An 11,704-nucleotide genomic window follows, 5' to 3' on the forward strand; every position below is an offset into this window, starting at 1 on the left:
AAAACACCTCTGGAGGAGAAGGGGAGATGAGAAAAGCAGGGGGAACCTGAACAGCTTTCAAGTCAATCCCTTTTTAGTAAAATCCCTGGGAGAGCGATATACACACACAAAGCGGGGAAATTATCAACCAACCACTTCCTCCAAGGAAGCCAGGGGCCTTCCTGTAACAAGAGATGGAAACCTAAACAACTCAACAAGTTCACGCTTATGAGATTACAGGAAAGCAGGCAACAAGCAAGCACCAAAATACAGCTTTAGACTGGATACTGCAGACCTACGTCATTATGCTCTGGATAGAGTGTTAGCTTTTAAAAYAATTGGTTCTTAATTCACTGCTTGGGGGGGGGAGGGAAAGGTAGGTCAAATATTACCTAAATCTTCCGGACACAAGCACTGAACTGGTTCATTGTTTCAGAAAGTACAAGCAATTTTAAGTGAAGTGTTTTTTCTAATGCCAGATCAAAACTGGATTAATCTGTACTCCAGGTGAGTAATTTTTTCAATTAATGGAAAAAGTCCTGCAGCATCYGAAATCTTCTACAGAGAAACCAGGTCACTGCTGAAAAATTCTTAAACTCAGAAGAGATGCACCTGGCATAGCCATTAAAGTACAGGCAAGGAAGACAAAAGTTAACAAACTGACATGTTCCTCATTTCCAGCCTCCAGAGGAGACCGTGCACAGCTCGTAACTACAGCAACAGCCCATATCGGCTTTAAAAAACCTCAGCAGGAGTTTGGCAGAAACTTTGCCAGACCATTCCTGAGACAGAGYGATGCTGCAACCTTTGCTGAACTCTGAAATCCGCTGGAAATTGTCAGTGTTTGTAATATCCAATCTCAACAAATATCTCAGGAATAACTCTACACTTTTCACTTTACAAAGAACTTGAAGCTGCACGGTCAAGCTACATGGGTGACAGAGGGCCAACGCAGACCTGAGAAAACTGCACAATCCTTTTGGGCTCCGAGGTATGGTTATGAGGATTTTCCTGGCTTCAGTTAGAGGCCACCTGCAAAATCCAAAATGAATACTTTTCCCTCTTACTTTGGCCCCTTTCTAGGGTGTAATAGCACAACAGAGCTGTCAGGAGTCCAGCACTTAAAATATCAGGAGAACCATTATAAGCACAGAGCAGGAGCTATTATTCAAATAATCAGCAACCCCAAAGGATGTTATCTCCCTGATAAAACAGATGTTTCCTTTTGTCAACATTTATTCAACATCCCACCCTAGCAAGCGAACATGAATACTTCCCTTTATACACAAACAAGCTTCTGAGATAGTTTTCCAGAACACTGCCCTCCTGATTTGTTTTCCAGCTAGAAAGGCTCTTATACACTGAACACACCCTGCTGCAGCCCTTGTACCTGTGCATTTTTTTTTTTTTTTGAAAGCTAAATAATCCAGCCCTCTTCCTCTTTGCTGCATCCCTCCCCCTTATTTCTAGTCTCATCGTACAGAATTTGAATTCTGATATCCCCACCTTCTTTGCATGTGTATTTCTATCCAAGGGGCAGCTGCCATCCCTGCTAATTCTCCCCCTGTGGAAGTTTTTTTTTTTTTTTAAAAAAAAAAAAAGCTTTTAATGGCAAAACTCCACTGAAAAGATCTGAGATCTTACAAAGCCAAGGGTGATTTAGCAAGCTAAAATGTCTAAACAGCAAGAGCTGCCAGAGGCTGCACCAAGGATTAGGAAAAGGGAAGAAACGTTATTGAAAAGAGCAACAATGTTATATTGCTGGGCCTCAAAAAAGTTACAGCTATTGTTAGAAAAGTCAACAGGGACCGGAACACCTCAGGTTAACGGCTTTGCTCTACAAGAATAACACCACAGTGGAGAAGCCAATCTTTTTTTAAAAAAAAAAAAAGAAAGAAAAAATAAAAGAAAAGGAAAAAAAGAGCATATGGGTATGCTTAGGCAAGAAGGTACCAGGAGCCAGTGTTGCAGGACAAACCACTTGAAGCTGTCACTGCCCCTAAACAAAACAAAAAAAAGGGGGGGGGGGGAGATTCAAGAAACACCATTTTGAAAGTGCAAGTAGCAAGGTCACCAAGATCACCACGACTTAAACAGGCCTTTCCATGACAGAATAAACTGCAGTAGACTGCTTTGCCTGCTGGCTTACCTGTGGCTGCAATCRATACAGTTCTTCCCCTATGTCCCTGCCAAGCATTTGTTTTGCATCCCAAAGAAAGCTGCCAGACAGCACATGAGATGAGTCTGCTCCTGAAAAACCCTAGTTTACAGCCTGATACAGGTARGTAAACAAATCCATAGCAGGGTATAAGCATCACGGTTTCTAGATCACATTCACAGAAGCAGGAAAATACAAAATTAGAGATACAGGGAAGTAACCACTCTTCCCAACTGAAGCCATCACGGTATACAAAGTCAACCTGCTACATTTAGAGAAGAAACTTTCTTCAAGGAAGCAAGGCCACCGGGAGCAAAATGGGGGCGGAGAAGATTTAAAAACGTTTCAGTCAGAAGAAAAAGTCACTAAACCCAGTATGTCAGTATTTTACTACTACTGCTCAGCCCTATTCAGAAGCAAAGCAGGGGCAGCTAGAAGGTACCAGGAAGATGCTCAAGAACAGCAGCTGCCCTGGAGGATTTCTCAACACGGAGACAAGTGATGCAAGAGCCACGTCAGGGTGGCTCTGGCCAGCCGAGCCTGCGAACCGCCTTGTGAGCCATGCCAAGAAGCTGTAAATTTCCATTTCACTTTCACAGGCTCAGAACAGATCACAAGCACTTTGTTCTCCGTTCAATGGCATTTATTTTCCRTATGAGTCTAACAACATCCCCATGCGAAAAGTCAGAGAAAGAGTTAGCTTTAAATACATTATTCAGCCATCAATCCAGTTTAAAAGACTGTTTGTATTAGCCAGAAAAATTAAGATTTGAAACCATAAAACTGCACATGCCTCAACGACAAACATTAACCCCAAAGTAACTAAACACCGTGTTTTACACATTCGTTTCGAGGAGCATAGGAGRGGTTGTTTGGAAGGATATTTTGCCTGGCCTCTCCATCAGGGCATTAGCCTCATTTTACAAGAGGAGTTTGAGCACGTTACAATTGCATTTATAGCTTCTAGTAAAGATTTTTGACTTGGTGCCTTTGGGGGGGGGGGAAATCAAGTACTTTGCACAGCGATGGTCTCCCGTGTTAAGCGGTGCCAAAGCACCAACTATCAAACACAGAAAAAGAGCTAAAGGGTTTGTGCCAGCACAGGGAGCAAGCAACCAGTAACTGGTTTAAGAATTGGTAGCATTTGAAGCAGGCATTGTATCACTGCAGAGCGAGAAACAACGGCAGCAAGAGGCTGGGAAACGCTGGGTTCAAAGCTCTAACTCCAATTCACACTGAAGTGTGGTTAAAAGCATCTTGTGACCATTCAGAAGAGGATCTAGACATACCAGTGAATTCTGCATCAATCACAACCAAAAACCAGGAAACACCAGCTCAACTTAACTACCTACCTACTAATGAAACATCACTTAAACATTGGAAGACACGCAGATTTTTCTTCCTCCTTACATGGATATGGGGCCAAGGCTGGATCTTAACAACTGTATGAACTTGTAGAGGAATAGCTAAGTATGAGGACAACTGCTTTACAACCACTGACAGCCGTGAAGTGTACTGACAGCAACTGTCCATGTTCCTGCATTATTATCTGGCAAATAAAACATCTCATTCTGTCTCTAAATCCACAAGACAAAGGTTAAAAAAGGTGATTCCTAAAGCAACTGTTTCAGGATGTTGGTCATATAGAGGAAAATCTTCTGCTTTTGCAAAACTCCAAGGCTAATGTACAATAACATTAGGATGATAGTATTGTATTAAGTAACACAACAACTTGAACTTCAAGAAYGTCACTTCTCATTTCTGCTACAAAATAATTCCTTGTACAAAAACATATTGTTACCTGCACCCAGAATCAGAGGGTTTTTGTTGTTGTTGTTGTTTTTTGAGGGGGAGATCAGCTACTCATGCCCTATCATCTTCAGAAAAAGACTCCTTTGATGCATTTTAAGCTACACAGCTAACAGCCAGCCCAGCACTCCTGGTCTGCACTTGTTTTTGCAGCTCCTTGTACAGCGCTCTTGGGAGTGTTTTAAACTAATTGTGCCTGTTGTTCAGCAGCATGGGCTCGAGACACCTATTGACAGACAACACTTATGCGACACATCTTTTGGCAGAAGATTAAATGAATCTCACTCCTGGCTAGGCCTCCTGGGTGCCCCTTTCTCACCTACAGGTTATGTTCAGGCCTATATTACATGGAATCTGAGCATGAAGAACAGCTTTGACTGCAGTGCTACAACACACATGGCAAATACAAAAACATCTACCCCAGCTTGYTGTGGAAGTCTTCCTAAAGATACACTCCACAGCAGCTTTTGAATGCCATACAATAATGCGCTAATTCCAATCCTCTTCAGGCAGRGTTCATTCAACTGGATTCTTTCAGAGATGAAAGATTAAAAAAAAAAAGTATGGTCTAATCTATCCAAGCAGACCAGCTTTGCCATCAGATGAATAATTTCATCCCGTCCTCACGTTTACTAGTATGAGTTAAAAAACAACCAAATAACCAAGGGACAAATGGGAGATTTAGCAGAATGTAACAGATGACTTTGAATGGCTCCACACAGTGAGGGCATGGTGAAAAGAGGGGTYGGAATAAGATTTTTCAATAGCCTCTTCTCAGTGTCAAGCATTTTTGTGCGACTTGTCTGTGTCCACCGCATTTATGCGGGGAAAACAGTCTTGAGTTCTTAAAAGCCACTTATAAAAATAAGCAACGGGGTAGAAAAGTTTCCCCACTGAGGGAAAACTTCATTTCTTAAAAATAAGGCCTTTGGTGGACAGAGATCCTAAACACAAASCTACAGGAAACCAAGCTCCACAAATGCTATTGCTCACCCTAAGGTTYGGATGCTGTTTCTTATTTGTTTTTWAAGATAACRTAGTCAGTGCCACTGAAGTAATGAGAGAAGGTTAAATAAGTCAGAAGTTACCAAACACCAACTGAGAAAACATGAAATAAGAGACAYGCATTTGATCACAACCATCAGTGGTATCAGTACCAGAACAAAAGGTGATGGCACTATGAATTAGGGAAGCATGATATCACTGGARTCTCTCCATCCAGGTTATGAAGTGTGCACTAGCAAAGTAATCAGCATGTCAGTCATTTCACATGCAAGCCCATTTTAAGYCATTAACAGACTGCTGTTTGATCAAACTTACATAAGTATTAAAAAAAATGGGGGAACAGAAAATACCTTTCCACCAGCAACAGCTAGGCTTGTTAGCCAGTTGCTCAAAAAACTTAAACAAACTGCAGTCTAATTAGAAAATTCTTTGCAGCACATGTTCTTCTTCCAAGAAAAGTTATTTTGATGTTCTGCCTCCAAGTTTAATGAAACTTGAACCATGTCCAGAGGGCTCTTGGAGGATAGAATGAAATACCACTTCTCCAGCCAGTCACTCCATCTGTAGCTTAACAGYATGTTATAAATTGTCTGTTCTCCACTATCGATGCTGGGCCTAAGCACATTTGTCTGCTTTATTTATATAAGCATGTGATGTACACACAACCGAAGCAGCAGCAGCAAGACAGAGTGCCCRCAGTAGAAGTCCCATCCCACAGCTGGCTAATTGCATCAGATGTTTCTTTTTATATAGTGCACAAAGCAAAAGCGTGCACTTACATAGCAGCATTCTGCTCAGAAAGACTGTCTCTTTTCCAAGTTACAGTTACCCCGAGTGATCCATCAGAACCATCTAGTCAAAAAGCCAGTGAATTAAATCACTCTGAAGAATACCATTTTGTAGATGCAGTGTTTTGCCTATCTGTTCCCATTTGTGGTGGCAAAAGCAAAGGGCAGAACTAAAGATCGATATGAAGTTTACATAGTGATTCTCTACTTGATTCTCATCCTGTGAGATTCTACAAAGTAGATGGTAAAATATGGCTGCAAACCGCATCTCAGACCCATCAGCCTTCTGGCCAACATGAGACARGGAAATATTATCATCAAGATATAGACTACCTCCATCTCAGCTAAGGACAAACGCATCTGGTCCTCAAAGAGCTCTAAGCAGAGACAAAAAGTGCAAAACAAGAAGTCTCCAGGGAGAAGATCTGACCCAGTACTAAACTACTTCAGGTATTCTCTTCTGGAAAACAGTCAGACTGTCGTGACACTTCTGCGAAATCTAGAAGCCTCAGACATCAAAAACACCTTTCACAACCCATGCTGAAACTCAAGCATTGATCTGACCTCATTAAAAGTGCTTCCAATACACACAGTAATTCCCACCAATTGGCTGTCCAGGCTAATTGAAGTATTTATTTTCTCTTATGAAAATGCAACTCGGGGCTGACCCTGACTGCTGCATCTGTGAGAAAATCTTCACATGGTCAAGAGTCACAAGATATATACTGCATACCTCAGACAGCGTGAGAGGAAAGCTCCAGACAGGACTCGGAGATTAGAAAGTACAACAGCTCCCAGCAGGTCGCATGAGCAAAACAAGCACATAGCAGGATTTCAGGGCAAATTTACTATTTCAGCCCCAGTAACTCCATCTGGGAAGGATCTGTGGAGTAGCAGCCTTGACTGCAAAACAACTACTACAAAACAGGAGACAGTCCCAACATCAGACTATATTTCACCTGTTGAAGAGCGTTAAGCAGCTCCAGAGCCAAATAGTGACCAAGTCAGACACCCTGATGGTCCCTCTAAATACTGTCCATACTAAACCAGTTGTGCTACCAGAAAAGCTTCTGGTTAACTGTATTATAAGCAACAGCAAGAGCTTTCCCCTGACTTGCATCCTTAGAATGTGTCTTTCAATGTTTTACCAAGACACAACCAAATCTTGCTGGGCACCAACACTTAGGATGGCTTGAGGGATTTTGGGAAGAACAAGGGTGAAGTAAGATTCAAAAAAAAGCAGAGGTCTCCAGGAGTGGCAGAGCTTGTAGTTTGCTTGGTTAGTTATATAGATGTAAGCTATTTTAGAACAAACTTACGTTTTTAATTATTTTGCATGAATTAGCAGGAGTGCTTGAATATAATTGCAAAGAGTATCCAAACCCAATGATATTTTAACAGGCTGGATAACAGTGCATTTTATGCATGAACAGTTCAATGCTGGATGCATCCACACAGCTCCAGTCACGGAAACGTCATTCCACACAGAGAAGCGATACTGTCTGGATCTTGAAAATGGGACAGCGCTGTATACCCAGCAGTGAGCTCTGTCACTTGGTGTCACACAAAGCCCTCCAAGACACCTCACACAATAATTAACACACCAGACATTCTGAAGCTTGCTGAAGAACCAAGCTAACAGTACAGGACAGCACCTAAACTAACCAGGAAGAATTTTATGCTTTCCTACATTTTGCTGTAAAATCCCAGAGATTTCTACATCAGCAACACTGCATGTCTGTGCCTGCAGAGTAGCATAGCATGTTCCCGAAGGCAAGCAAAGAGAAAAGAGGTACTATTTAGCAGAGATTTGAGCAAGAACTCCTAGGTTTTGTTCCCAGCCTCTCCATAACCTCCCAGGAGTTGGCTTCTCCCATGGAAAGCATTAACCTGCTGCTGCCTATGGTGCTGAGAACTAGTGCATGCAGTCCTTTAAACCATTAGTTCAAGAGGACTCGATGACAACAATCGCACAGTAAATGACAATTACATAATATAGGCAGGGGTTGGTATGACCTTGGGCAAGTTGCTTAGGTTTTCTTTGGTCAGAAAAAGCATAAAAGTTACTCAACAGCAGTATTGTGAAAGCAAAGCATTATACAGTTATTTGAAACCCTGCACAGAAGCTGCCCTAAAAATACAAACACAAGTCCAGAGTTTCCCCCCACCACTCCCAAAGAATCCCAGAGTTATCAGGTAAGTGAGACCACCTGAGCCAGCATCCAAATAGTCTTCACCACAAAGAAAAAAAAAAGTGGAAACTTGAGGAACGAGAAGGACCTGTAAGAGAATGTGTAGCTGAAACCCCCTCTCCTTCTTCCTCTTCCACAGGAAACAGGAGACTTAGGTATGAGGTGAGGAAGTCAAGTACAATTAAAACCCTCCGGTTCCAGGCGCATTGCTAACTCAACAATAACTACTAACACCTAGGCTCTGTTAAAAGCCTCGCTGGCAAAAAAAAAGTGACCCTTTGTACAAACAAGAACCTTTTCTTAACCTACATAATTCTGCAAAGTATAAACTAGGCCATTTATTTTAACTGAGCCACAGAAGAGCGTACAGACTCTAAAATTTTATAGATGAAGAAATGCATTTCTTCTAGACTTCACTACATCAGCAGTACCGAGAGGCTTGTTCCAGTTACATAAACGACCACATGATCTCTTACAACAAGTTAGTGATACGAGACAACTTATCCTAGGCATTTTAATACTAGGCTCCACAGAAAGAAGTACTTGCTCAAACCACAGGAAGAAACAAAAACACGAACTTTTCCATCAACTTCTTGATGTCTCACTGAAAGAAGAAAATATTTGCAATAGGAACATGAGTCCTAACAACTAACTGTTTTGCTTTACCTGCACATTAACAAAGCTGCATATGGGGAGAGCACATTTCGGTACAATCCAGCGTTCTCTTTAATCACCAGCCATCATTACACTAATTTTTTTAAAACTAGAAAGCTTTGACATTTTAAGTTATTGCATGTTATTGCCAAGTGCAAGTCTGATAYAAGAGCCCTATTTTCTAAATGAGGCTAGATACAGATCGCTACTTTATGAATAGAGGGTAGTAGATCCAGAATGCAGTTGCTAGTTATACTTTTAAAAATCTCACCTTATGTTTGGGTCAATATGCCTTGCAAATGATTACTGCATAATCTTTTGCATATTCCTTCAGTTCTGTTATTTGCTGAAGAGGTCACACAGTTTTAGCCCCCAAATCCTTAGCGTCTTTTTACGGTCACAAAGAATATCATGCCATACCTCTTACAAGGACACAAGTAAGAACAACTTAAAAAAAAGTATTCTGGAGATAAGGATCACTTGGAAAGCAGAACTTAGTCAACATGTCCCATTCTAACAGAAGAATTAAATATCATTGTGCTAGTCTTCATGAACTCAATCTGTCTCCACCTGAAATGGCAAACATCAAAGTAACAACAAAAAAAAAAAAAGATGACGACCTACATGACCAGATGGTCCACCTACAACCCTAAATTTGCACGGCCTGTTCCTTAGCTCATTCGAAGTTGCAAAGAAATGGAACAGGAGTCTGCCTGTATCTAGCAGGCTTCATCAGGGAAGGGTATCCTTTCCTTCTCTGTACCCTACTTACCACCCAACAACAGCTTCTTAACATGGTTACTTGAATATAGACCAAATATGGCAACTTGYTTGCAATCCCTAAATATTTATCCACTCAGGAAAGTATAATAAAGAGAYAGCTCTCCACTAAAGGCTTTATTCCATTCAGATGGCTTTTCCATTCCTCTCAAAAATACATGAATGCATCTTATTTGAGAAAGAAAAGTGCACAGAAGTGACACTTCCTTTCTCAGCTGTTCTGTTTTCTATACACAGAGATTGCACTGAGGTAGCRACAACACACTTTGCTTTTGTTGTGCTCCTGCAAGCTCTGCAGGACAAGCTCAGCTATGGAAGAGTAAGCCAAATTCAAATCTCATCTTCTGCGCAAAGTCAGATCCTGTCACAGGATCTTTACTGTAGTAGARTGAGGCACAAAGAACCTAGCATGATTACTGCATCCCCTACAAAGGGGGTTTACACAGACGAGGCATTTCTGATACGAGAAACAGGTGCCCAGAGAACCATTTTCAACATAAAAGCTAACTACCAGATAAAAGGATTTAATTCCATTACCCCATCCTAAGCAAAAAGCTGAACGACCATGCCTGCATGACCAGAGACTGCATGCTGTCTCTCAGACAGCAAGAGTCTTGCAAGAGCAAGAGTCTTTATAGCGATCTTCTTTGTTACACAAGCACAGGATATCCAAAGATGGAAAGAAAATCAGACAACAGAGCAAACACCTTCTGCTCCCAGAGCCCAAGACCAAAGCCACCAGAGAGACCATCACCCAGAAGCAGCCGGGACAGAGGACTAGTAAGGTTCAGACCCACACTACAGACAGAAGACTTATTTCATCAGGCAGAGTCTGGCTAGTAAAAAGCCCCACCCTGGGACAGTTTGTTAGGAAGCAGCATGCTCATCTCACCCAGTGAYACAGGGGAGAGCAGGACAGGTCATCTCCTCCCTCCTCAGGGCTGGATGCAATCGTAATGGGAGCAGGGCAGACTGCGCTCTTCCAGGAGCCCCACCGAGGAGGTAATGACCCCAGGGAAGGGACAGAGTACCAGGGTGGCCCATGCCAAGCCCTCTCCAGTGTCACAAAGGCAGCATCTCAAAATGGCCTTTTTCCAGACTTACCCCGGGGCCTCCAGCCCCACTAGGTTTCCTACAGGGATCCTGCTCCAGCCCAGCCTCTCAAAACCCACGTTTCTTTGTCTTGCTATAACACCTTTGCCACCTCTCCTCTCTCAACATCCCACTGCGTAATCCCTCACCCCCTACACAACACCCTCAACCCTCGCTCATCTCACAGACCCCGTATCAATGCCCCAGACACCCCTCTCCCCACCACTCACTCTCCAGAGACCATTTAGCCTCTCCCAAACCCTTCCCCRACCTCCTCCAGATAGTGCTTCGCTCACCACCTTGCTCCTCCCCTAAGAGATCCCCTAAAACTCTTCAGAGCTCTGGAAAGCCCCAAACCCCCTTCCCAGGGACTACTTCACCCTCTCCAAGCCTCGGAGCCCACCCAAARTCTTCAGCTGTCCCAGCTCTTCTCCACACCCTCCCCAGAGCTCCCTTAGCCCCCTCAAACCCCTCCTGGGCCCTGGAGATACTCCTCAAGCCTCTCAAGCCGCCTCTCCTGAGGCTTCTTCGCCTCTCAAGCCCCTTATGGGGCCCCCAGTCCCCCTCAAGACGAGCCCTAAARCTCCCTTAGGTCCTCCAAGCCTTCCCCTTAGAGGCTCCTCAGGTCACCCCCCCCCCGCACTAGAGTCTCTCAGCCCCTCTCAAGAGCCCCCAGAGCCCTCTCACCTCCCCAAGACTCTCTCCAGGGCCCCTCTACCCCCGCTCCGCCCCTCCTCACCGAGCAGCAGCAGCTTCACCTCCTTGGCCGCCTTCTCGCCGTCCTCCCGCAGGTTGCGGTCGATCATCTTGCTCCGCTCCACCGCCGCCTTGTCCTCGGCGCTCAGCGTGCAGCCCATGGCGGCGGCGGCGGAGGGCGGCTCGCCGCCGGGGAGCCGGAGCTGAGCAGACGGAGCGGGACCGGTGCAGGGCTGCGCCTCTCGCTTCCCCTCAGCGCGGGCGGCTCCGYGAGGCGGYGCCGGATATCCGCCCCGCCCCGACCGTTAGCCGCCCGCCAACCGCCCCGGGGCGGTGCCGCGCACGCGCGCGCGGGGCACGCCGGGAAATGCAGTCCGCCGCCGCCGCGCCGCGCGGGGCACGCCGGGACAGGTGGTCCACGCGCTGCATGCGGGGAGTTGGAGGCTTCCCCGCCTCACTTCCGCCTCGGTGGAGCGGGGCATGACGGGAGCCGAGGGTGTGGGCGCCTTAGTTCCGCCTCGGTTGAGCGGGGCATGATGGGAGTTGTAGTT

The 11,704-nt window shown here is 44.5% G+C and overlaps 1 protein-coding gene across 1 annotated transcript in view; it reads right to left on the bottom strand.

Moving 5' to 3' along the window:
- Positions 1-11,448, bottom strand: part of GNAI3 (G protein subunit alpha i3) — a 32,388-nt gene extending 20,940 nt beyond the window's left edge. Inside the window, exon 1 of the mRNA XM_085318778.1 lies at positions 11,197-11,448. Coding sequence (XP_085174904.1) covers positions 11,197-11,314 — 118 coding nt within the window. The 5' untranslated portion in view covers positions 11,315-11,448. The remainder of the gene's footprint in view (positions 1-11,196) is intronic.
- Between the last annotated feature and the right edge of the window lie 256 nt (positions 11,449-11,704).

Source organism: Rhea americana, unplaced genomic scaffold (genome assembly GCF_003343005.1).
Source record: "Rhea americana isolate MKP2758 unplaced genomic scaffold, rheAme1 scaffold_551, whole genome shotgun sequence".
Taxonomy (NCBI): domain Eukaryota; kingdom Metazoa; phylum Chordata; class Aves; order Rheiformes; family Rheidae; genus Rhea; species Rhea americana.